The 27,816-nt window shown below is 42.6% G+C and overlaps 2 protein-coding genes across 2 annotated transcripts; both read right to left on the reverse strand.

Annotated features, from left to right (window-relative positions):
* Positions 1 to 1,219: 1,219 nt before the first annotated feature.
* On the reverse strand, positions 1,220 to 5,649 carry LOC311242679 (UDP-N-acetylglucosamine transferase subunit ALG13). Its single transcript, XM_084331680.1, has 4 exons — positions 5,482 to 5,649; positions 2,651 to 2,813; positions 2,340 to 2,478; positions 1,220 to 1,569 (listed from the first exon to the last, which is right to left on the reverse strand). Exons 1-4 carry the CDS (start codon positions 5,560 to 5,562, stop codon positions 1,458 to 1,460), a joined length of 495 nt encoding a protein of 164 aa, XP_084187806.1. The 5' UTR covers positions 5,563 to 5,649; the 3' UTR covers positions 1,220 to 1,457.
* A 5,442-nt stretch (positions 5,650 to 11,091) lies between these two features.
* rap2c (RAP2C, member of RAS oncogene family) lies at positions 11,092 to 17,797 on the reverse strand. The gene is made up of 3 exons (XM_084331923.1): positions 17,073 to 17,797; positions 16,493 to 16,815; positions 11,092 to 12,999 (listed from the first exon to the last, which is right to left on the reverse strand). Exons 1-2 carry the CDS (start codon positions 17,343 to 17,345, stop codon positions 16,537 to 16,539), a joined length of 552 nt encoding a protein of 183 aa, XP_084188049.1. The 5' UTR covers positions 17,346 to 17,797; the 3' UTR covers positions 11,092 to 12,999; positions 16,493 to 16,536.
* Between the last annotated feature and the right edge of the window lie 10,019 nt (positions 17,798 to 27,816).

The raw sequence follows: 27,816 nt of genomic DNA on the forward strand, positions 1-27,816 counted from the left end.
GGATTAGGGAGGGTTGTATGTATAATCTATCATTTCTGGATGAATAAATATGTGATGCATATTATATTTTGTTTAATGAATAATAAAAAAGAAAATGTATCAGGGAAAAAAAGAACCATGAACAATCATGCTAAAACGAGACGGTAGAGATGGTCGTTCTCGTTGCATATTTGACTGTTGGGAGGGGAGGAGGGACAAGAGCTTCGACACCGACAGCTGATGGCCCAGTTGCGGTCACACCAACTCCTGTGCCCCATTACTTATAGTAGTAATGGGTGTAGTAATGATAGCCTGATTAGCCGAAACTCCACCGGGCCTCAGTAATGGTGGCGAAGCGGGACGCAACAGTTGTAAGCAGACACCGCTGGAGTGGAACCGTGTGAAATATTTAATGGCATCCTTCAATGATCCCTCAACATATGTCCCTCCGATACCCTTATATACCAACCTCGACTTGGGCATCTAGCATGTCTGATTGACAACGAAGAGCCATGCAGCTTAAAAATCATGTATTATTTATAATGTACATTTTACTTAAAAAAAACGAAAATCCTTTTGCCTGTAGTGTAAGCAGCAGTTGATGTGAAATCATCAGACGAGATTCAAAGCGACATATGGTTTGTCGCCATATGCCTCATGTTAATGAGACACCTAGGTGAGAGGCGACCGATGCAGTATGACATACCATAACGATTATTCCAATGACAAGATATTAAGCAATATTCCCACCTGGATCTGGAACGCCAAGCTTAGTTCTCATGTACTGAAGCAGTGTCATCAGAGAGCAGTTAGTGTTGGCGAGGAACTGCTCATCCTCTGTCACAGGGATGAAAATGTATTAAAAAGCATTGAAAATAAGTACTACCAGCAGGAACGGATACAGATTAAACACCGCAGTGGCTTACCTCCATGTTTAATATAGATGAACATCACTCAGGGAGTTCCCAGAAACCCAAGTCTTTTAGTGAGAATTAACATCCTGAGAATACGGTTTCCAAAGATCCATGGAATACTGTGTCGGTCCTTTGTCTTTGCCACCTCCGCTCTGTGTTCATCTGAACCAACGTGGTGTTTGTTTTCATCTCAGAGGATGACTCTTCCCTCGCTTCTCACTATCATCACACACTCAAATCATCTGGACAGGGAAGTGGTTTTACCATTTTCTAAGGTTCAGTTTGACGTAAAATGACAATACAGAAATGAGGACATAAACAGTTCACCATGTGTAAAATATTATTATTTACAATTCTTCGCATTTGAAAATACAATAAATTGGTATGCTAACAAAGCAATACATTACCGTTTTCCATAATTACAATGTTACAACTAAGTGTTAAATGCCTTACAAAAATAAAATAAAATAAACTGATATTCTCCTTCAGGTCACCTCAACGTGAGGAATTGTTCAAGGCCAGGAACGACACCTGACCATACATAGTGCAGTTAAGCAGAAAGATTCATTGAACACCAAGGGCCTTGTCTAGGAAACTGGCAAAATCCTTTGGCTGTCCAGGCAAAAATGGCAACAGAACAGAAAGATCCATAGTCCTCAGGGTCTCCTTCAGGGTGCTGAAAATGTTCAGAAGATGTCCGGTTCAGCTATAATCTTCAATTAAAAAAGTCTATCTCATTTAGATAAATACTAGCTCACTTGATGTAAATACTAGCTCACTGTGGAAACATTCTATCTCACTGGTGTAAATACTAGCTCACTGTGGACACATTCTATCTCACTGGTGTAAATACTAGCTCACTGTGGAAACATTCTATCTCACTGGTGTAAATACTAGCTCACTGTGGAGACATTCTATCTCACTGGTGTAAATACTAGCTCACTGTGGAGACATTCTATCTCACTGGTGTAATTACTAGCTCACTCACTGTGGAGACATTCTATCTCACTGGTGTAAATACTAGCTCACTGTGGAGACATTCTATCTCACTGGTGTAAATACTAGCTCACTGTGGAGACATTCTATCTCACTGGTGTAAATACTAGCTCACTGTGGACATTCTATCTCACTGGTGTAAATACTAGCTCACTGTGGACATTCTATCTCACTGGTGTAAATACTAGCTCACTGTGGACATTCTATCTCACTGGTGTAAATACTAGCTCACTGTGTAAACATTCTATCTCACTGGTGTAAATACTAGCTCACTGTGTAAACATTCTATCTCACTGGTGTAAATACTAGCTCACTGTGTAAACATTCTATCTCACTGGTGTAAATACTAGCTCACTGTGGAGACATTCTATCTCACTGGTGTAAATACTAGCTCACTGTGGACACATTCTACCTCACTGGTGTAAATACTAGCTCACTGTGGAAACATACCTGCAGGTGCAGTACAACAAGTGGTTGTCCATGTGTAGCTGTCTGGCCAACTCTAGCTGGTGGTTGTTCATCAGTCTGTCATTGACCACAACCAGTAACGCCTTGCCTGCACCAAGAGCCTCCAGACAACTACCTGCCCCTGTTGAAAAAACAGATCAAGATCCTTGTTTGTCACTGTGGTCTCAACTTAGAATGCCTAATGAATTGAGGCCACCTACCGATTACTAGAGTCAACATTTGCACCTACTATTACGGTCATGTTGACTAGGTTAAGCAACAAATAAAGGTGGCCAAGAGTTGTAGATACACACCAGCATGACTGATGACTAGATCAGCACGTGTGATGTCCTCTGCTATTGAATCTTTGAAACGGAACGCCTCCAATTTGAGACCTGGACAACTCTCTGGACTTGGGAGAATAGAGCCCCTTCCAACCTGGAGAACCAAATGCTGATAACCACGAGCTTTCAATGCCTGTTAGGAGAAAGAGTAAAGTAACGTTGTCATACAATATTATTCAAAATTCTGCAGCAGAAATCGAATAACATCATACATCACATTTATACTACAGTGACATTCAACTACTCTAGTCAGAAACTGATTGATTGATTGATTGAAAACTTTATTAACACTATAGGAACCAGCCACAAGTTAACTCGTGTTTCGGTGCCATGCGTTGTGGACCAGAGCCACGAGTTAACTCGTGGCAAGTTGTTATTGTTTTATTCCATATTAATAACGCTATTAACGTCCCCGATCAACTTGCAGGACCTACCCGTATATATTTGATTTTCGAAACATGCAATACCGGCCAGATCCGCTTAGGGGCGCCATCGCTCCACTGCAGTATCATTGAGGGCGATTGGGAAAAAAATATTTTTACTGTCTGTGGGCGTTTCATATGAGCCTCGATCCCAGCCGAACAGACTCCATCTTTGATCCCGTTACCGAACGCAGATTTCAGCCTGGAATAATGGGATTTATGATCAACCAATGGACATATCGATCTACCAGATTCCGATGACTAATGACGAAATGCTGCCGGCGATCACATGGGTTGACGATAGGATACTATTCCCCCAAATTACAGCTGGATTGGACATTGTTTTAAAACGCAACGTGATCAATCAGTGAAAATGAAATGGCTACGTGAACGCACACTGTATTGCTAATCAATAATAGTAATCGGCGTCCCCCACCGCCCCCATTTCATCCATAGATGCTCTGTAATAGTCCGGATGCTACGCAGTTTGTTTTATTTCATTTGTATATATACAGCAGAAATGGCGTTTGATATAACGTGACTAGCCTTTAGCCTATTATCTAGCTCCCCAGAAAAAAGACTAGGCGAAAACTGCGATAAACCTTATATTCACGGCGCTATAAAATGACAACCAACCGATGGATTTTTATTTTCTTTAAGCCATTATGAAGGCACGGTTTATGCACTCAAGAAGTGACAATGAGAATGGACAGATAGCAATACTATAAAGTATATATATAGCTGTTAGAAAGTACATCGGTTTGTTGACAAAGCGTTGTCCTCCAGCCATATATTACACTGCAAGCCGTGGTCGCCAATGTGTTAACAGATTGCAGTACAGTACAGCTCAATACATACAATTGTTAAGGGGATGCTGCAGACCAGAAAAAGACTTTCGTCTTGTTTACATCAGGGTCCCCCATTTTCAACTCATCATAACATATATGACATACAGATAGACAGTACTGCTACATCTATACATTTATGACATATCAGATTTGCAAATACAGTACTGTTTGTGATACCAAAAGAGTCCAGAAAAGAGAGTATATACATTTGACGTAGAAACTGTACATTGGAGGGTAGGTGTGGGGGGGGGTACATTGGAATATTGACAAAACCATACTTGGTCATTTACTGTACATTGGGTTGGGTTAGGACATTTACAGGGGCCAGTTTCGAATTGCAGTCTCCCGTAGGTGTTCTTTGAGAGTGTTTTTGAAAGTGGGTAGTGATTCACATTCCTTTACAGCTTCGGGTAGGGCGTTCCACATTGATGTGGCATAATTGCAAAACGTGTTTAGTCCCTTGTTTGAGCCGAATCTGGGTTTAACATGATTTGTGGAGCTCCCACATATAGCATGCGGGTTAAGCGATCATTATATGATATTCTGTACCCGCAAAAAGCTAAAACAAAAGGCCGGCTGTCACAAAACAGTCACATCTAGAGACCTCAAAACCTACTCTAGCGAGGCCTTCAACCTAGAACTGGAGAGCCTGGACTGGTCAGAAGAGCTCAGTCAGTGGTACAGTACACTAGTTGAAGAAACATGGCTTGGTTTCAAAACCAAATTCTCAACAATACCAAACGACATGGCCCCCCTAAGAACCACCAGGGTAAAAAACCAGAGACAAAAAAATTCAATCAATCAGTCTGTGGATTCTAAGGTAATTGTAGTCAACTGTGTAGAAGGTACTGTAGAATGTAGAATGTAGAATGTAGAATGTAGAAATATTTCAGCCCCCAGTCAGAAACCAGGTTAAGTGTCGTGGTTTTCTTATGATTAAAGATTGTAACACTGGCCTACAGGTAGGAATATAGCAGTTGAATGAGGGTTTGGAATTGTGCCTTTTATATTTGTTTGTAATAAACCTTGGCAATGGCACTCATTTTGTAAATGGGTTTTCCGGTAATTGATTAAATATTATGCATTTCGTAATAGACAAACTCAGGTTAACAACATTATAAATATCAGTGGTGTAGTGGGGCTATAAACACAGCTCATTGGCTGGCTATGGCATGGTTGTCGTTTGATTGATTGATTGAAAACTTTATTAACAGATTGCAGAATGGGTACAATACAGTACAGCTCAATACACACAACTAAGGGGATGCAGACCAGAGAAAGACCTTCGTCTTGTTTGCATCAGGGTCCCCCATTTTCAATTAATCATCTTTGCATAGCAAGATGTCTGCGATGATGTAATGGAATATTCTAAAATACTCAAAGAGAAAGTAGGCTGTACTCCGGGTAACTTCGACTATAACGTTAACTTGTTACTGGCTTTGCTAACGAGTCCGACGTTGACGTTAAGGCAAGCTTGAAGCTAACTAACGTTAATGTTCTTTTGGTCACGCCTTGCTATAACGTTACTCACCTCAATAGCACCAGAAGACGTGATACTTTGAATGAGCTCATCGAAACTTGTAGTACCGACAGTAACAAACACCGTCTTCATATTGCACTTTTTATAAATTGTCAGTCTAACGTTATATGCTGTTATGGTATTTCTGAACAACTGGTGATTTCTAGCTTCCTCCTCAACTTCTTCTTCTTCAATTGGTTTAATGGCGGATCGCGACCACAAAAGGCGCATACCGCCACATACTGTACAATCCATTTTACAATGTCTTCTTCTTCTTCTTCTTCTTCTTCTTCTTTGGAAATAATGGCGGGTCGCAATCACAAAAAGGCGCATACCGCCACCTACTGTTTGATTGATTGATTGATTGATTGAAACGTTTATTAACAGATTGCAGATTGGGTACAGACTAGTACACAGCTCAATACATACAATTGTTAAGGGGGTGCAGACCAGAGAAAGACTTTCGTCTTGTTTACATCAGGGTCCCCCATTTTCAATTCATCATAACATATATGACACACACGACATACAGATAGACAGTACTGCTATCTATACATTTATGACATACCAGATTTGCAAATACAGTACTGTACAAAAAGTGTCCAGAAAAAGAGTGTATATACATTTGACGTAGAAACTGTACATTGGGGGAGGTTGGGTAGGTGGGTTGGGGGGGGGGACTGTACATTGGAGGTGGGGGGGGGGTGAGTAGGGGGTGGGTGGGGGACACTGTACACTGTACATTGGAATACTGACAAATCCATACTTGGTAATTTACTGTACAACTGGGTTAGGACATTTGTAGGGGCCAGTTTCGAATTGCAGTCTCCCGTAGGTGTTCTTTGAGAGTGCTTTTGAAAGTGGGTAGTGATTCACATTCCTTTACAGCTTTGGGTAGGGCGTTCCACATTGATGTGGCATAATTGCGAAACATGTTTAGTCCCTTGTTTGAGCCGAATCTGGGTTTAACATGATTTGTGGAGCTCCCTCTGGTGTTGTGATCGTGGTATTCCACTGACCTTTGGGAAGTATTTTGACATGTACATGGGTACCTTGGTCGTGTAGTGTAGACCGCAGGCCCATTGCAAGTTGCATCCCAGCAACATCCCAGCAACTGGCCGGATAAGCAAGACCCGGCAAATAAAAGAAAACAATAAAGAAAACCAATAAACCCCATAACACACAAAACAAAAAACCCATCCCTAATATCACCACCCTATCCAAACCCAAACCTAATCTGAGTCACTCATTGCCTCCTGTGGGCTGACTCTGGCCTTCTTGATCACTCACAACCCCCTTCTCTAACTCTCTTACTTGATCACCCACAACCCCCTTCTCTAACTCTCTTACTACATCCTCCCATGTCAACCCCTTCATAGATATCTGTGTTCTATAGATATCTATGAACCCCTTCATACCCATGTGTTGAACTGCTACAACCCCTTCATACCCATGTGTTGAACTGCTACTTGTTTTACCGCTAACCTCCTCCTCAACTTGCTCCTCTAGACTAAAATGGTCGCCACACTGCCATCTACTGGCGTGGAGATGAGCATGCTGCATGAACAATCCATGCCTACTATGTCTCAGGCTAACCTCGTTCCCAGTTTTATCTCCGTGAGATGAATGAATGAAAACTTTATTTAACAGATTGCAGAATGGGTACAATACAGTACGGCTCAATACATACAATTTATTGTTAAGGTGATGCAGACCAGAGAAAGACGTAAATATACAGTAAATGACCAAGTATGGTTTTGTCAATATTCCAATGTACAGTTTTGCTTGTACAGTTGTACAGTGTCTACTGCAGCCGCGGATATATAGGCGAGGCGACTGAGGCAGCCGCCTTATGGCCCGCGGGGGGTCTAGGGCCCGGCCCGGCCCGGGACTGAATGGAGTTGCCGTTCGTTCGTGGGACTGGATGACAGACTGCATTGCGCCATGCCCCGGGGCCCGGGTCCTATGTTCCCCGGGCCCCCTATGTTTCCCATGTTCCAAAAGGGTTCTATGTTCTCCGGGCCCCCTATGTTCCCCCTATGTTTTCCCGGTAGCGATAAAGGCTCGCCCCAGGCTCGCCACAGCAGTGGATGGATGTAAAAGATAGGGCACTTTTATAGATAATTTATTTGTATCGCAACGGAGTCATGGATCTAGTCGTGCCACGTAGCATTATGTCGAATAAATTCAAATAGAATAAACAAGTCTAAAACAAAGACTTTTAAACGAAGTTTAGCCTATTAAATCATTTTATAAGCGTTCGTTTATTTGTGGTCTGCGTGAGAACACTGAAGCAACAATCTGCAGAACACCAGCCCAGCCCTCCCCTCTCCTCTCCTCTCCTCTCCTCTCCTCTGACTATCTGTATGTCATAAATGTCCTGATGAATTGAAAATGGGGGACCCTGATGTAAACAAGACGAAAGTCTTTCTCTGGTCTGCATCCCCTTAACAATTGTGTGTATTGAGCTGTACTGTATTGTACCCATTCTGCAATCTGTTAATAAAGTTTTCAATCAATCAATCAAGCCTGACAGCGTGGGGACAGAGAGAGGAGAGGAGAGGAGAGGAGAGGAGAGGAGAGGAGAGGAGAGGAGAGGAGAGGAGAGGAGAGGAGAGGAGAGGAGAGGAGAGGAGAGGAGAGGAGAGGAGAGGAGAGGAGAAGAGAAGAGAGGAGAGGAGAGGAGAGGAGAGGAGAGGAGAGGAGAGGAGAGGGGAGGGCTGGGCTGGGCTGGTGTTCTGCAGATTGTTGCTTCAGTGTTCTCACGCAGACCACAAATAAACGAACGCTTATAAAATGATTTAATAGGCTAAACTTCGTTTAAAAGTCTTTGTTTTAGACTTGTTTATTCTATATGAATTTTGTCTACATAATGCTACGTGGCACGACTAGATCCGTGACTCCGTTGCGATACAAATGAATTATCTATAAAAGGCTTTTAAATCCACTGTTGTGTGCGCACACGTGGGAGGAGGGAGGGATGTCCCGGTGACCCTCCATGCTCCGTGACTTTCCTTATTGAAGCGTTCTTATTAATGTCCGTGTTGCGCACACGTGGGAGGAGGGAGGGATGTCCCGGTGCCGGGTCAGGTGGTGTGGGGGGGGGGGGGGGGGGGGGCCCGAGCTGGCCCGAGCTGTCAAGAGCTGTCAATCTCGCCTCAGGGCCCGTGGGGCATTCCAACCGCCACTGGTCTACTGGGTAGAATTTCCGGTGTATACTCTCAGGCCAACAGCAGTTTTGATTGAGTTGGCTCCTTAGTGGTCAGACCTGGGATAAGTTAAGTGAACGTTTATATTTACATATTTTTGTCTTTCAAATGTCCTTTTTTAGAAGAAAATTAAATGTTAAAGGAACACTCCAACATTTTGGGAAATTTGCTTATTTGCCATCTACCCTGGAGTTAGACAAGAAGATACATACATTTTTCTTCTCTGTGCATGCAGTAGGAGTAGGAAGACATTGGGAACTAGGCTAATGGAGGAACCTACTTCCAGTGACTGACGCTAAGCTAGGCTAACGGTGCACGTCTTCCTACTCCTACTTCATGCACAGAGAAGAAAAAGGTATGTATCTTCTTGTCTAACTCCAGGGTAGATGGCAAATAAGCTAATTTCCCAAAATGTTGGAGTGTTCCTTTAAGACTGGAAAATGTAAATAATATTTTTTTTTAATGTTTCTTTGTCTGCCTTGAATCTGTGGAACAAAGATAAGAAACAAAGAAACTAGTCTAAATGTAATTGTAATAATTTATTCCCTTGTATTAGAACACGCCATTTTTGGTGGGTGTTGCACACGTTTCTTCCCTGCTTGGCTACCCCACACCCTGGCTCCAAAAAGCACAGCTAATTGATTAATCAAAGCTAATTCACCCTCCTATGACAAAACAAACTGCAATAATTCTGAACATCTTGTTAATCTGAAGACTTCAAACCCTGGCAAACAGCAAGGAGTTTTGTCATTTTCCCTGTAATAACTAAATAACGAGAACTACTAGGAATGTCTGATCAATGAATGTCTGACTCCCACCTAAACTGCAGACTACAACGTATAACGAATTACGTATATCACGCCAGTTAGGGTACCTTATGTATACTGCACCTGTGTATACTGTATACTTTACTTACTTATAGTATGTATTTAGATTGTAGTGTAATGTACAATATAACTGATGAGGGTCTCATCTGCACCTTTGATCACACTGCCTACACTGTATATTGAGTTCATTATATTGTTTACACTGCCTATTTTAACTTTTATACTGTATATCATTTTACTGTACTATTACCCTGCCCATAGCTGTGCTCCCATGCTGCTATGCCTGAATTTCCCCAAGGGGATCAATAAAGGAATAGCTTATTTTATGTCAGACTGTCTAATCCATAGACTAGGAAAGACCATTTCCATAATATGTCACCTTTCAAATCAACATACAGCATCTACTGCCCTCTTGTCATTTTGATGAAGACATTTTTTACTGTTGACAAACAGGGGTATTGGGAACAAAGGCTTATTGGCTGAGACTCGAGCAGTGGCAACTCCCTTAATCGCTGATATGACTAATTTCATCCAACGTCTAAAGGCAAAACAACCAATAAATAGTATAATAAACAATACATATAACATGACCTTTCAGCTGGAAGTGATTGCATGAGCACTGCCTCTGCAATTTTCTATTCTTAAAAGGAACACGCCAACATTATGGGAAATGTGCTTATCGTCTTCTCCAGAATCAGACAAGAAGATAAATACCAATTTCCTTTCTGTGCGTTCAGTAGGAAGCTATCCGGCTGCAAGTTAGCCTAGCTTAGCACAAACAAATGGAGCTATACTGACCAGATAGCCTAGCTAGTAGATGTTGGCCAAAAACACCCCTACCCGAGTTTTAAGCTAAGCTAGCTGGTCCGTATCCACTTCAATTCATTTGTGTTAAGCTAGGCTAGTTTGCAGCCAGATAGCTTTCTACCGAACGCACAGAGGAAATTGGTATCCATCTTTGTGTCCGACTCCTGAGAAGACGGTAAGCGCATTTCTCATAATATTGTTGTGTTCCTTTAAATGCACATTCCTAAGGGATTAGGATAATGAGTTAATAATTTAATGTGTGGACAACATTTGGATTGAGTTTTATAGAAAGGCCTACTACCCAAAATATTTCAGTAGATTACAGAAGGTACACACCCAGAAAAGGATTTGAATAGGCCATGGTTTTGCCAGACACATTTAAAAATATTAAATAATAAAATGTTTAAAGTCTTGAAAGGCAAACCATTTAAATAAGGTCGTTCCACTCATCTAGCAGGCTGTCATGTAAATGATCAGGGTTGTATTTAATGTTAAAAATGCATTTGGATTAACTGGATTCAACTCATTTTAAATGACAGTAGATGAGTACAACCACCTTGAGAATCAAATCGTTCGAATTTTCAAGCTAATAATTTTTGGGGGGGAATACGTCTATGGCAAAATCCCAGTCAATTGAAACTACTGTGGGTCCACCTTCATTCAACAAACACTCTCCATTTCACTTTGTTCTTTATAAAGAAAACGGAAGGTCAACCAAGGTTGGCAATTATATAATAATGACCATTATCAAGAAGAAAATAAACCACAGAGACAAAAAGTGTGGAACAAAATTGTTTAAGGCTCTGTTAAAATTCTTACCTTCAAAACCAATAGAATGTATAGTGAAAAGTCACAAAAGCAAAAGACAAAAGCAAGTATAAAATAAAAATGTTTACAATTGCCTATCTATGTCATTAGTTTTTAATAAATAGGTTATTATGAGAAAAGCAAAACGATAAAAAAAGTAAAATACAATGCTATGTTTGATTAACAGGCCCGAATTCTGATCAAACCACATAGCAGGAGTGATTTGATGAAAAATAACCTGTGTATCTTGCAGTTAAAGCGATCCACACAACACACTCTAAAAACAATAAGGTACTGTAAGCTCTATGGTCATTTAGTAGTGAACATCTCATAACTTGGAGGCACATCCAAAACTATGAGCAATACAGATGAAAATCAAAAGTCCCAAGACCTGTACATAAGGATTTAGGCATTGTAGAGCACAGCGGTCATGTGTTCCATGGTTTTACATAGTTCGGACCCCGACCGGCAAAACCTCTTCCTTACCACTTGAGAAAGGTATTTCACGTGGTAGAACTTAAAAGATGTCAGCATGCATACCTCCATGAGTTGAATTGCCACAGGAATGTGTAATAATCACCAGAGGTAATCATCCCCACACCACCCACTCTTCTCGTTGATAACTGCAAACTTAATAACGGCAAATTAATATTCCCTCTCGACAAGTATGATGCTGAAAATACAATAAAATAAAATTAGGTGTTCAGATCGTGGTGTTCAACCCGTATACAGACACTGATCACCCGATATTTATAATACTGTCACCCTATTCGTTCTATGTTCACCCAGTGCCAGTTTCCAACTTCATCAATATTTTTGGAGTTATTGTGAAATGTTATCTTTTAGACAATATCATTGTACTTCTTTTACCGCACCTTCCAAAATACACACAGGCAAGTCAGCTTTGCACCTTACAACATCTGTAAAGCCTTTTGCGTTTTTTCCATATCTCAAGGTGGTCTCATTATACTCAATTCTATTTGGCTATATGGCCTCTATGGTACACTAGACTCTCTCACTACACATGTTTACTACTGCTCAAACACCAATACAGCCAACAGCTGGAATTTCTATTGACATCGAGTATGTATGTTTGTCTGTCTTACATTGTCTACCTGCGCTTAATGTCAGGTCCTGCACATCCTTGTTCCATTAATGTTGTTGTTGTTGTTGTTATGTGTCAGCGCCAAATAACCAAGTCAAATTGCTTGTGCATTCAATGTATTTGGTGAATAAAATCAATTACGATTCTTTTATGTGTTAGAAGTATACATTTTAGTAGGTTTTCCCATGGACAGCAACTGAGCAGTGATATCTATTGTATAACAAGGGCAGTAAATAGTAGCTGTTCCTCAACCCATGGAGGCAGGCATGCTGTAAAGTGAGAATGTTCTACCAAAACGGAAATACAGCTCTAAAATGACATAGCAAATTCAATAAATCATACAATTAAAATGTTTAAATCAATGATAAATTTACTGAGCAGCTTTAAAAAAAGAAGCTGCAGCCCCAAGAACACTCCTGTCTGTTACTTCAGTAATACTTCCGACTCCAAATGAGAACATTGAAATTCACAGATGGCCCCTTCTGCCCAGTTCCCATCAGTCTGTCGTTGACGGCATAAAAGAGTAGCTCCATCCTGTGTCACTGCAAAGGCCATTAAGTTTGCATTAAAATGTGCTCCCATGTCGAGATATCAAAAATAGGACAAACCCATGAGGTTCCGCTCCTTTGAGATGGTTTGTGGTCAGACAGTCATTAACCATCCCAGTCGTTGAAACACTATAGTCATTCAGCAGTGGGGTGTAGCCAGTGTGCTCTGGGGTTATTATGGGTCATCATGACAGGAAATGTAGTGGTGATCCTGCCAAAGGATGCATCTATAAAAAGGGAAATACAAACGAAATAAATATGACTGAGCAATAATGCAATTCAAATCACAATATTCAGAGGGACTTTTTTCATATTGTGTATATCAGTATATATCTGGTATAGGTATGGAAAATCACACAATATATAATGATGTTGAACCACAAGTTAAAGAATGGGACGTTTTATAAGAGTATCAAACTGAAAATGTAGTTTTCAGTTGACATTCTTAAAGACGTTATTTTGTGAGACATTTTTTTTTATCATTAAAATGTGCTATAGATAACATGTTTAGTATGTATGTATAATATAATGTGTTGTTTTTTTTATAACCACAGAGCTTTTAGAAAGGTGTGAAAAAAATATTGCTTTCCCCAACAAAAAAAAATGTATTCATGAATTTATCATTTAAAAAATGTTGCGGGTCCAAAATGAATGTTGTTGTTTACATGTTGCATGCATGTATCCCCACCCTACTTCCCATTTCCCCACGTGGAATGCACTTGATTGGATAAATGCTGGTGCTCTAGTGCAACATCTAGTGGCTGAATGTTGTGCACCTATAATGTAACAACAAAATTGTGCAATTGTTTCACGATTCGCAATATATTTTAAAATATACAACAACACAGATTAGGTACGCATTTCACTGGGGGTCAGGACCAACAATTTTCACCACCCCTGGAGTAGGAGGGGGGGTCAACTTCTGTATTTTAGTAAACAACACTTAAAACAGTGATGAGCACATCACGAAGGATCGAACATGCGACCCATCGGTTTGCGGAATGGTCTCTAACCACCTGCCTAAATATCATTGAACCAGTGGCAATTCACGATGTCCATGTGTGTAGGCAGCTGTTTCAAGATAGAAACAGTTCTCACGGTATAGGAACTCTACTTCCTGTTTTGGAACATCATTTCATCTGCAGGATGTTGTATTTTCCTCTTCCTTTGTCTAGTTTCTCCTGTCGGACTCAGAGGGCCTCCAGTTCATGTGCCTATTCTCTGCCCTTCTCTATTTAAACGACCACATCAAACAAGAGGTGGACGCGGGCAAATACTGCGGCATGGTCATGCTGGACCTACAAAAGGCCTTCGACACGGTCAATCACACCATTCTGATTGACAAGCTAAAAGCAATTGGTTTTGATAGTCTATCAGTGAGCTGGATGCAATCCTACCTGGAGGGGAGAGAGCAGATGGTGGAGGTAAACGGTACCCTATCCCCCCCCCCTCACAGTAAGCTGTGGTGTTCCACAAGGAAGCATACTAGGTCTGCTACTGTTCCTAATTTATGCAAATGACATGTCGTCAGCTTGTGACTGCAACTTGTTCCTGTTTGCGGACGACTCAGCCCTGCTGGTCTCTGACAAGAACAAGTTACAGGTTGAAAAAACCCTCAGCTCAGAACTAGGCAAAATCTGCATATGGCTCGCTGATAACAAACTATCATTACACATGGGCAAAACAGAGTCCATTCTCTTCGGTTCAAATAACAAACTCAGCAAGACCGACGGCTTCTCAGTTACAGTGGGTGACAATATTGTCACAAGGAAAGAAGATATTACCTACCTGGGTTCCATCCTAGAGGCAAATCTTTCCTGTGACAAAATGGCATCCAATGTAATAAAAAAAGTCAACCAACGAACTCGATTCTTGTACCGGATCTCCTCACTGGTAAACAAGAATACCCTGAAGACTCTAGCAGGAGCACTCATTCAAGGGTACTACGACTATGCTTGCACCTCATGGTACCAAAGCACCTCAAAGGCGCTAAAAACAAAATTACAAACATCTCAAAACAAACTGGTCAGACTACTGCTTGACCTTACTCCTAGAACCCACCTCACCCCTGCCCACTTTGACAACCTAGGATGGCTTAGAGTAGACGACAGAGTACAGCAACTTGCAATGGGCCTGGTCTACAAGATACACTACACGACCAAGGTACCCATGTACATGACAAAATACTTCCCAAAGGTCAGTGAATACCACGATCACAACACCAGAGGGAGCTCCACAAATCATGTTAAACCCAGATTCGGCTCAAACAAGGGACTAAACACGTTTCGCAATTATGCCACATCAATGTGGAACGCCATACCCAAAGCTGTAAAGGAATGTGAATCACTACCCACTTTCAAAAACACTCTCAAAAAACACCTAAGGGAGACTGCAACTCAAAACTGGCCCCAGTAAATGTCCGAACACAACCCCCTCCAATGTACAGTAAATTACCATGTATGGTCTTGTCAATAATCCAATGTACAGTTTTGTTTGTACAGTTGTACAGTGTCCCCCACCCACCCCTCCTACCCAACCCCCCCCACCCACCTCCAATGTACAGTCCCCCCCCACCCCCACCTACCCAATCCAATGTACAGTTTCTACGTCAAATGTATATACTCTTCTTTTTTTTGGACTCTTTTTGTATCACAAACAGTACTGTAATTGCAAATCTGGTATGTCATAAATGTATAGATGTAGCAGTACTGTCTATCTGTATGTCATGTATGTCATATATGTTACGATGAATTGAAAATGGGGGACCCTGATGTAAACAAGACGAAAGTCTTTCTCTGGTCTGCATCCCCTTAACAATTGTATGTATTGAGCTGTACTGTACCCATTCTGCAATCTGTTAATAAAGTTTTCAATCAATCAATTCAATCAGTCATTTTCCCCAGTGCTACTATACTCACCCCCAGCACTAATAATAATAATAATAATGGATTGGATTTATATAGCGCTCTTCTCTGACTCAGAGCGCTTCACAGAGTCCATTATTCGTTCATACACAGTCATCCCGGTGGTGGTAAGCTACAATTGCAGCCAGAGCTGCCCTGAGGCAGACTCACGGAAGCGTGGCGAATAATCAACGCCTACGGCCCCTCCGACCACCACCAACATTCATTCACATGCATACACACTCATACGAGGCAAGTAGGTTAAGTGTCTTGCCCAAGGACACAACGGCAGTGGGATGGACATGGGCTTGAGCGGGATTCGAACCACCAACCCTTCGATCATTGGATGCCCCGCTCTACCCCTGAGCCACTACTCACCCTACTGCTACTCACCCCCAGCACTACTCATCCCCAGTGCTACCACTACTCACGCTACCGCTAATCAACCTACCACTACTCACTTCCAGTACTACTCACTTCCAGTACTACTCACTTCCAGCACTACTCACCCCCACCGCTACTCAGACAGTTGTGTTCTTCATGCCACATTCTTTCTGTGATCTTATGATAACAGGCTAAACCAACGGCTCTCACGGAGCAGCATACCCAGCCCTGTTTCTTTTGCATCAACACTTGTCATTTTGTAGCACAATGAATAGTGATTCTCTTCACAAAGCAATTTGTGTCATGTTTTTTTCCCCGCAACTAGTTTTTACACTTGATGAAAATGCAAATGTTTGAATGACCCAACCAACTGTGCTGTAGCAAGACTATGAGTAGGAGGGGAAAGTTGATTTAATAACCATGTCTCTCGAACCTTGGGGGAGATGTGTGTAGGAAGTCAGTGCCCACACATATTCCTCACTGTATCACACAGGCCGTACAGCACTGCTCCTGCTTCTCTGGGAGTGTAGAATAGTTCATCTGCCGAACAATCTCGGCGAACAGCTCATCCACCATTGTTTTGCTCTTTGCAGAGGTTTCAATGAAGGGGCAGCCCCACTCCTGGGCCAGGGCCCGGCCGTCTGATCCAGCGACCTCACGTTCAGACTCCAGGTCCACTTTGTTCCCCACTAGGATCAGTGGTACCTTCTCGAACCGCTTCACTCGCACTATCTGGTCTCGCATGGGTCTGATGTCCTGGAAGACACAGAGAGCAAGATGTACATTTAACGCTTAGATTTTCTTTACATTATTATGATAATATAGAGCCTTGCTGCATTAATACTCAACTATTCAATTTGCAATGGTCTTGGACATGAGATGCTAGTTTATAGTAACCATGGCTAGTTAGTCTAACTAGCTAGCTAGTGTTAACTCCAATGCCATACACACATTATAACGTGGTACAATACAGTTGTTCACCCATTTAGCTCGAGAAGACACGGGTTAACAACCTGAAATGACTGCTGGTTGACGAGGCTGTAGACGAGGATGAATCCCTGTCCATTCTTGATGTACAGGTCTCTCATAGAGGCGAACTGTTCTGTCCCTGCTGTGTCCAGGATCTCCAGCACGGAGGGCGACGAGTCCACTTCGATTTCCTTCCGATAGAAGTCCTCGATCGTCGGGTCATATTTCTCGATGAACGTACCAGTGACAAACTGGACGGTCAGTGCGGACTTGCCAACGCCACCGCTTCCCAACACAACAACTTTGTATTCCTTCATTGGTGTTTTGCTAGAGCTCGACCCAGGGCTACTTAGCAAAGCTACCGTTAGCTAGACCGCTACTCGTTTTGACAACATTTATCAAGCCCCGATAATAGCTAGCAAACGAGCTAAAATATCACCGAAAGAACGCAAATCCATGTGGAAAAAGGCTAGCCTTGCTCGTTGACAGTCGCCAAAAGTCCCCTCTGTTAGCTAACGTTAGCTAGCTTGTCGGCGAGCAAAGTTGTTGGTCAACGTTAGCCAGCTAGTGTTAGCTAGTGTTGGCTAGCTCGCAAACCCACAATGCCCCATGCTCGCTGCTGGATAAGGAGCCTTCTCTCAGTGCTGCTAGTGTGGGAACCCACGCATGTCTGGAGGGGACCACTTCTATGGTCTGGACAACTATGAAAATATTTCCTGTTCTTGACATTTTTGGAATTTGCACGAAAGGTCCAAGAAAACATGAGAATAATTATTATTCAGTTCAGAGAAACACAATAAATTATATTATGTATTTTGTGTCTGGTGTTGTTGTCACATTTGTTGTTATAGTGTTGCTTCACTCGGCATATTAACATCGACTCAAATAAATTGAGGTCTGCAAAATAATTCAGAAATGTGTATATTAGAAGTTTATGAACTGATTAATCACACTAAATCAATTACAACTGTGTGTTTCTCACACAGTTTGCATTTAGATTAGTTACAGTGGAAATCCAACCAGTGCAAATGTGGCAGTAAAAAAGTGCAATAGAAATATACAATGTACAGGAGATTACACTGGATATAAAATATATAAATGAGTATACTACTGAGTAATAGTGCTAATTGCATGTATGTACAGTGTTATAGTATTATTATGTACAGTGATACAGGTATAAAAACACTGATAAGTCATACGCCGGCATTCTGTTCATGGACTTCAGTTCTGCATTCAACACAAGCAACCCAGCCAAACTCATCAATAAACTACTGGACATGAACATTGACCCCTGCATCTGTCACTGGATCCACAGCTTCCTCTCTAACAGAGAAGGTCAAAATAATGTACAGTTTCCTCCCCCTCATATATTATCTGTTAGGATCTCTGTCACACCATTCTGATTGACAAGCTAAAAGCAATTGGTTGTGATCAGTGAGCTGGATGCAATCCTACCTGGAGGGGAGAGAACAGATGGTGGAGGTAAACGGTACCCTATCCCCCCCCCCCCCCCCCCCTCACAGTGAGCTGTGGTGTTCCACAAGGAAGCATACTAGGACTGCTACTGTTCCTAATTTATGCAAATGACATGTCGTCAGCTTGTGACTGCAACTTGTTCCTGTTTGCGGACGACTTAGCCCTGCTGGTCTCTGACAGGAACAAGTTACAGGTTGAAAAAACCCTCAGCTCGGAACTAGGCAGAATCTGCATATGGCTCGCTGATAACAAACTATAATAATAATAATAATGCAGGACCTGTTCAGAGGTCTTTAATTGGCATGCAATTATCCTCAATGTTTAGCGGTTAGCACACACGGTTAGCACACACACACACCGGAACACACACGCATGCATTGTCTTTTTGTAGGATCGCCGATGCGATTCATCTCTGCGATAAACCCATCCCGTCGTCATTCCCCCCAAGGGCAGCCGGGAGCAGACAGGCGTCGGCGAGGGCCGCGCCAGGGGACCAATCCAAGTGCTCCTGCCCGTCTTCGTCAAGGACGCCACAGCGTTAGCGATCTGTTGTTGTGCATGTTTTTCCATTGGGTTTATCTTATCTGGGGGGAAACCCTTGCGAGCACGGGGAGAACATGCAAACTCCACACAGAAAGGCCTGGGAGATACCCCACCTGGTCCCCAAGCGGGAATCGAACCCTGGACCTGTAACTATCATTACACATGGGCAAAACAGAGTCCATTCTCTTCGGTTCAAATAACAAACTCAGCAAGACCGACGGCTTCTCAGTTACAGTGCATGGGTGACAATATTGTCACAAGGAAAGATGAAATTACCTACCTGGGCTCCATCCTAGAGGCAAATCTTTCCTGTGACAAAATGACATCCAATGTAATAAAAAAAAGTCAACCAACGAACTTGATTCTTGTACCGGATCTCCTCTCTGGTAAACAAGAATACCCTGAAGACTCTGGCAGGAGCACTCATTCAAGGGTACTACGACTGCTTGCACCTCATGGTACCAAAGCACCTCAAAGGCGCTAAAAACAAAATTACAAACATCTCAAAACAAACTGGTCAGACTACTGCTTGACCTTACTCCTAGAACCCACCTCACCCCTGCCCACTTTGACAACCTAGGATGGCTTAGAGTAGACGACAGAGTACAGCAACTTGCAATGGGCCTGGTCTACAAGATACACTACACGACCAAGGTACCCATGTACATGTCAAAATACTTCCCAAAGGTCAGTGAATACCACGATCACAACACCAGAGGGAGCTCCACAAATCATGTTAAACCCAGATTCGGCTCAAACAAGGGACTAAACACGTTTAGCAATTATGCCACATCAATGTGGAACGCCCTACCCAAAGCTGTAAAGGAATGTGAATCACTACCCACTTTCAAAACCACTCTCAAAGAACACCTACGGGAGACTGCAATTCGAAACTGGCCCCTGTAAATGTCCCAACCCAACCCCCTCCAATGTACAGTAAATGACAAAGTATGGTTTTGTCAATATTCCAATGTACAGTGTTGCTTGTACAGTGTCCCCACCCCACCCACCCAACCACCTCCAATGTACAGCCCCCCCCCCACCCAACCCCAACCTCTTCCAATGTACAGTTTCTATGTCAAATGTATATACTCTCTTTTCTGGACTCTTTTTGTATCACAAACAGTACTGTATTTGCAAATCTGGTATGTCATAAATGTATAGATCATGTAGCAGTACTGTCTATCTGTATGTTGTGTATGTCATATATGTTATGATGAATTGAAAATGGGGGACCCTGATGTAAACAAGACGAAAGTCTTTCTCTGGTCTGCATCCCCTTAACAATTGTATGTATTGAGCTGTACTGTACTGTACCCATTCTGCAATCTGTTAATAAAGTTTTCAATCAATCAATCAATCAATGTTTAACAGTACTGTATTATTTGCATATCTTGTATGTCACAAATGTAACAGTATACTGTATACCTGTATGTGATGTATTGTCATAAATGTCATGATATATATCTGTATGGCCCCCGTAAATGTCCAACCCCCCCCCCCCCCCCCCCCCCTCCTAATGTGCAGTTTCCTCCCCCTCGTATGTATATATTTTCTGTTAGGATCTGTGTTTGCATATCTTGTATGTCACAAATGTAACAGTATACTGTATACCTGTATGTGATGTATTGTCATAAATGTCATGATATATATCTGTATGGCCCCCGTAAATGTCCAACCCCCCCCCCCCCCCCCCTCCTAATGTGCAGTTTCCTCCCCCTCGTATGTATATATTTTCTGTTAGGATCTGTGTTTACCAGTACTGTATATTTGCATATCTTGTATGTCACAAATGTAACAGTACTGTATACCTGTATGTCACAAATGTCATGTTGCGTATGTCATTAATGTCATTATGAATTGAAAATGGGGGACCCTGATGTAAACAAGACGAAAGTCTTTCTCTGTTAATAAAGTTTTCAATCAATCAAACACCATGTCTTCCAGCTGTTGCCCTCTGGGTTGCATAGAATCCTGTATGTGACACACACGCACAAACTGCCATTACATGTAGGCCAAAGTAAGTAGTGATGTCATCACTGGATAATTCTATATGGCCTGATGGTGCATGATCAAACTTTCATAATAACCACACACTGACCATGAAACTGCCATGACTACATGTCACTGTCCCAGCATGAGGATGTGTGCAAAAAAATGCAACCCAGTGAAACTGACTAAAATTTAAATGGACTTTGCAATAAATGAAAACTTTGTGAGAAACACACAGCTGAATGAATGAATGAATGAATGAATGAATGAATGAAAACTTTATTTAACAGATTGCAGAATGGGTACAATACAGTACGGCTCAATACATACAATTGTTAAGGGGATGCAGACCTGAGAAAGACGTTTGTCTTGTTTCCATCAGGGTCCCCCATTTTCAATTCATATAGACATATATGACATACATGACATACAGATAGTCAGTACTGCTACATCTATACATTTATGACATACCAGATTTGCAAATACAGTACTGTTTGTGATACAGAAGGAGTCAAGAAAAGGGAGTATATACATTTGACGTAGAAACTGTACATTGGAGGTTGGGTGGGGGGGGTTGGGTACATTGGGATATTGACAACCATACTGGGTAATTTACATTGGAGGTGGTTGGGGGGGGGGGGGGGGGGGGGCGGGGGGCACACTGTATAAACAAGTAACACTGTACATTGAGGGGGGGGGGGGAGGAGACACTGTACAAACAAACACAATTGTACATTGTACATTGTACATACAGCTGTAATTGATTTAGTGTGATTAATCAGTTGTTCAAGTGGATGGTGTGCCGGTGTTGGTGTTCAGAATGGCCACTGACAGATCCTTTTTGCTCAAGTACTGTACTCACATTCTGGCCTATACCTTGATACCTTTATGGAGAACCTTTACCATAATACTATTCTATCAGTGTATCTAGTTTCACTTAAATGTGCTATAGATAACATTTTTAGAGTAATCATTTAAAAAAGAAAAAAAGCTTTCAGAAAGGGCAGCAGTACAAAAGGGCACAGCTTTAGTTTTCTGAAACCAGGAAAAGGTTGGAAACAGGAAGACTGGTGCTGTAGTCACTGGTGCTGCTGCTCAGCCCGTGACTGATTCATCAGGTATATAGCATGTAGGCTGGGGAATAGAACCCACCTCTGAAATATTAGGAGTACTGACAAGTGTAAAAACCTATATAAACGTGCCATACATAGATATGTTGAAAATCTGCAATTAACTTTTAAAAGTCTACCAGATTGTAATGAATATATAGTAGCACTAAACTTCTGGTACTCTCTAATGATCCAACCCACAGTCCCTCTGTGTATGGGTATATTTAGGTGACTCCATGGACGTATTCGGATGAGGTGTGCACACTTTTACGAGTCAAGTCTCTCTGGTGCTTCTATGGCACACCCTAGTGATGGTTCAAGACGTAGCAGTCTCTGGGTTAGTCCATCTGTACCTGTGTGTGTGTCAGCCGCTTCTGGCGGCAAGTGTGTGCTTTTGCAGTTAGTTCTGATCCTGAGATTTCATTATTAAATGCGCACCATTCCTTTTCATGGCCGAGACGTCTGTCACGATCACACACTCGGTGACGCTGAAGCCACGGCCATGAAGCACAGCGTCACTCGAGGACCACCGGGTCTGCGCTGTAACGCCCTGAACCTGTCATCCTTGAGCAGAGGAGGTGAGGGCTTAGACACGTGACCAGAGTAGAACCTCTGCCGCTGTTTAAGCTGATCCATCTTATCATATGTCCCTTAAGCTTCCTGCAGCCTAGAGAAGCACCTCACATACAGTAGGGGGATTGTACAAGACACACTGTACATTCACATTGACGTTGCAGATCTGTACATTATGGGAAATGCGCTTATCAGAGACAAGAAGATGGATGCCAATTTCTTCTCTGTGCGGCTGCAAGATAGTGATAGCCTAGCTTAGCACAAATGAATGGAGGTGGACACGGGCCAACTCTTCTTTTTTTTTATCCACTTTTTCTCCCATTTTTCTATATTTTCTCCCATCCCAATTTCGTATCATCCAATTCAACCCTCCCCTGTCACGAACGCTGTTTCTTGCCTCCCACAAGCCGGCTGCAATGTGGACTACTGTAAGTCATACATAGCACAAGTCCCCTCCGGTACTTGAGGTAACAGCAGTCGCATCTTTTCACCTGCGCAGCTCGATCTCTCAGTGGCGAGGAGTAACGCGTGGGAGGCTCACGCTGCCCCCGACACTTCCTGATTCTACTGCGCAGGCGCACCAACCGACCTGTAGGAGTCGCTGTCCACAACGCCCGATCCCCAACCCATCAGTTTCCCACCCCCTAATACGGCCAATGTGTATTAGTATGAACGACCAGCTAAACTGAAAGCAATGTGGAGCGCTGGGCTCCAACAGGCAAGCCCAGCGTCTCCGTCATTCGTGGCGAGCGCCTTGCCCACTACGCCACGTAGCCGCCCCACGGGCCAACTCTTCTATCGATAAAATATCACAGGGCCCCCTGTGTCCAAGGAAATACCACAGGGTGATAAATATCACATCCTTGTGTTGTGTTAATTACAGCTCAATTAAATGATAATGGTAGCAGTCCTTATAAAACAAGGGGGGGGGGTCCTCACTTAGCGGCTGGGCCACCGCAGAGCTGCTTTCGGGCAGTTAGTCCCGCTAGCGCCCCCTGTGATTTACGGTCAAACGTGCACCCCCCCCCCCCCTGTCTGGTACACCAGTTTTACAGCGGGCGGCTACGTTGGGGACACAGGATTTATCCTGGTGGTGCCGGACCAGAATGAGGTTCGGCCCGTTGGTCCCCGTTCCAATCCAACGCTGAGGGCTCCTGAGACATATTGGTTGAATATGGTTGAATATGGAACAATTAGGTATTGATACGGATACCGTTAGCGGGGCGCGCATGCTCCCTCCACGGCCGCGGTTCAAGCATGCTGTGATGTATATTTTTCAAGAGTGGTGGCAGGCTGAGGATTTGGACCTGAGGTCATATCCTGTAGACGCAATTTTTTTAGGCCCTCGGCTGATAGTGGGGCATACAGTATGCTGCGGCTATGTCCCCATATCATAAGCTTCGAGGGCGCAACCTCTATTCCACCCCCCTCTGGGAAAACGTTTTTTTGCTGTGCGCACAAAAGAGAGTGTCTCAAGCCTGTGAAAACGTGATTTGTCCCTTAAAACCGGGACCTCCAATTAGCCCTGGGTAGGCTATTCGGGTGTTTTTTAAACCTCTCGAACGTAAGCTATTGGAGCAGCTGTCTTTCAAAGACTGCAGAGCTCTTATAAACGAGGCTCTGGGGCTGTGGCTGTGGCGCTAGGGCCGTTCCATCTTCCCCCTCACGCAAGTGGGGTGGAAGACAGTCTCCACCTATTTTTCCCTATTCCGTGCGCTAGCGGTGGGACCTTGGGGCTGCCAGGCAACTGTTCATTAGAATGTCACAGCGGCCCTGATGGAGGTAGGGCGCTGTCAAAAACCTGCAGCTTTGTGGTCCTCATCAGGACCTTTGGTGGGGTTCTATCTCGTGGACCTGGCTGAGGGCCCTGTCTCTCATGCAGTCCTTAGAGCTGGAACCTCTTCTACATCCCGCTGCTAGGCAACCGGCGGGATGCATGGTGAGGTAGACGGCGGGTTTTCGCATGATCTACTCACTATGTGTTGTGGGTAACTGCGCCCTATTATGCACGGTCGGAGTCCTACCCTCCGCTCCTCATTAGGACGAGTGTGGGGGCTGGGACCCCCCCTGTTTCTTTGATAGTCGTAAAGGGGACCTCAGGGGGTACATTTATCAGGGCTATGCGCCTTGCTCCGCCATTAGTCCAGTAGGCGAAGCAAGACACGGAGCCAGTATGACATATAACGGTGGTTATCCTATAACCCTAGTTATATGATTACTGGCGAAGCGTCTTGCTTCTCGAAGCCCTGAGGACCCCTGACTGCTTTTCACATGAAATTCAGACTCGGAAGGGCGAGCATGGCCACGCCACCTGGGCTATATACTAGCCGGAAGTGGGCGTGGCTAGATAGATGTAAAGGTGCATGAGAAAATCTTTCAGTGGGCGCACTAGGCCCAAGGTGAAGTCCAGTAGGCGAAGCAAGACGCTTCACCAGTAATCATATAACTAGGGTTATAGGATAACCACCGGTTCTAGACCACTAGGATCTTGATTCCGGTGGCTAATCCTACATCTACAAGGATGAGGAATCCAGTGGTAACATTTACAACCTGCTAGCAACTACCTAACTACATATATATGGCATTGAGGGAACTAAATAATGCCTCAACTACCATATTTAATATTGCCAGAGTATGCATGTCTTCAAACTGTGACATGCCAGAGTACAATGCAGAACTTGATTGATTGAAAACTTTATTAAAAGATTGCAGAATGGCACAATACAGTACGTCTCAATACAAATAACTGCTAAGAGGATGCAGACCAGAAAAATACTTTCGTCTTGTTTACATAAGGGTCCTCCATTTTCAATTCATCAAGACATTTATAACAATACAAGACATACAAATATACAGTGTTTAAGAAAAAGAGATCATAAAAAAATATATACATCCGAAGGGGAATAAACTGTACATTGGAGGGGGTTGGGTGGGGATTTTGACATTTACCGGGGCCAGTTTCTAATTGCAGCCACCCGTAGGTGCTCTTTGAGAGCGGTTTTGAATGAGGGTAGGGATTCACATTCCTTTACGGCTGTGGGTAGGGCATTTCCACATTATTGTGGCATAATTGCGAAACGTGTTTAGTCCCTTGTTTGAGCCGAATCTGGGTTGAACATGATTTGTGGAACTCCCTCTGGTGTTGTGGTCGTGGACTTCACTGACCTTTGGGAAGTATTTCGACATGTACATGGGTATCTTAGTGGTGTAGTGTATCTTGTAGAACAGGACGATTGCAAGTTGCTGTACTCTGTCGTCTACTCTAAGCCATCCTGAGCTGTCAAAATGGGCAGGGGTAAGGTGGGTTTTAGGAGTAAGGCCAAGCAGTAGTCTGACCAGTTTGTTTTGTGATGTTTGTAGCCTTGTTTTTAGGGCATTTGAGGAGCTTTGGTACCATGAGGTGCAAGCATAGTCGTAGAACCCTTGAATGAGTGCTCCTGTTAGTCTTCAAGGTATTCTTATTTACCAGAGAGGAGATTCTGTACAAGAATCTTGTTCGTTGGTTGTCTTTTTTTATTACATTGGTTGCCATTTTGTCACAGGAAAGATTTGCCTCTATAGGATGGAACCCAGATAGGTAATTTCATCTTTCTTTGTGACAATATTGTCACCCACTGTAACTGAGAAGCCGTCGGCCTTGCTGAGTTTGCTATTTGATCCAAAGAGAATGGATTCCGTTTTACCCAGGTGTTTAAGTTTAAGTTTAAGTTTATTTGGATCCCCATTAGCCACAGCAGTGCTGGGGCTATTCTTCCTGGGGTCCATAACACATAAAATACAGTTACAGACGTATACACTCACAACATTTACATATCATACAGACAATTAAAACAACAATAAAAACCCTTATACACTCATAACATTTACATGACATACAGACCATTAAAACAACAATAAAAACCCTTATACACTCACAACATTTACATGTCATACAGACAATTAAAACAACAATAAAAACCCGAATCAAATTCATAATACAAGATAAAAATATATACGCCTTATGAATTCATAATACAATACAATAATACCTGTTCATATCAGCCAATTATACAATATTTTAATAATATATCCCTATCAGACACATGCCTTTTCATCCATATATACCTATCTCTTTATCAGACACATACATTTTCATTTACGTACACACTATCTATTAGGGAATGTCAATTTCTTTGGTTGAAAATGTTGTTTTACCACGATTTTGAAATGGCATTTACTATTCTCCTGCTTAACATGTCTGGGAAGAGAGTTCCATTCCTGCATACCACGGAACATGACAGTTCGCTTCATTGCATTCGACCTCACTTTTGGAAGTGTAAAACCTCGTGCAGAAGCATGTCTGGTGGAATGGTTGTGTCTGTCAAGACTTATTGATAAATTGTTATATAAAATTGAGGGGATCTTTGTAACAAGAATATTCCTTGTGAATACAAGGAGTGAGCAGAGTAATTTATGTTTGACAAGTAACCAAGTTAAACAAATGTGCATCGCTGCAACATTAGTTCTGTACTCACAGCGAAGCGCTATACGTGCTGCTTTGTTTTGTACCATTTGTAATTTTTTCAGTTTATTCGTTGTTACATTCGACCATACTGCAGGACAATAGTCAAGATTTGACAAAACCAGAGCTTGAATTACCTGTTTGATAGAATTTAGTGGTAACAAATGAGCACATCTTTTAACAACAGAAATCCCTCTTCCCATTTTCACTACTATATTGTTTATATGGTGTGACCATGACAATTTACTGTCTAATGTTACCCCTAGGAGTTTAGTCTCCTGGACTTGATTAATTACCACATGATGTAATGATAGTTTGTTATCAGCGAGCCAGGTGCAGATTCTGCCGAGTTCAGAGCTGAGAGCTTTTTCAACCTGCAACTTGTTATATCAATTATCGGAGTGGAACTAGTGAGAAAGTACAGAGGCAGGGAACTCTTTAGCATAACAACATATTTAATGAAAGCAAAGGAATTAGACAAGTGTGAAAACACTGTGAAAAGACAAGACAAGCATATTAGCCCACTGAATAATTATTTCTTACTATAATGTAAGTATAGCTATCCGACTAGTGTAAGGTATCGAGTTAGACATA

Source organism: Notolepis coatsorum (assembly GCF_963971535.1).
Source record: "Notolepis coatsorum genome assembly, chromosome: 16".
NCBI lineage: Eukaryota > Metazoa > Chordata > Actinopteri > Aulopiformes > Paralepididae > Notolepis > Notolepis coatsorum.

What these genes read in the sequence shown, in the direction of transcription:
- rap2c (XM_084331923.1), bottom strand. Translation starts at nt 17,345, where the DNA reads ATGAAGGAATACAAAGTTGTTGTGTTGGGAAGCGGTGGCGTTGGCAAG. An exon ending in TCAACCAGCAGTCATTTCAG is followed by an intron (nt 16,816 to 17,072) that starts GTTGTTAACCCG and finishes TGTGTCTTCCAG; the next exon opens with GACATCAGACCCATGCGAGA.
- LOC311242679 (XM_084331680.1), bottom strand. Translation starts at nt 5,562, where the DNA reads ATGAAGACGGTGTTTGTTACTGTCGGTACTACAAGTTTCGATGAGCTC. An exon ending in TCTAGTCATCAGTCATGCTG is followed by an intron (nt 2,479 to 2,650) that starts GTGTGTATCTAC and finishes TTTTTTCAACAG; the next exon opens with GGGCAGGTAGTTGTCTGGAG. An exon ending in TTGTTGTACTGCACCTGCAG is followed by an intron (nt 1,570 to 2,339) that starts GTATGTTTCCAC and finishes GAACATTTTCAG; the next exon opens with CACCCTGAAGGAGACCCTGA.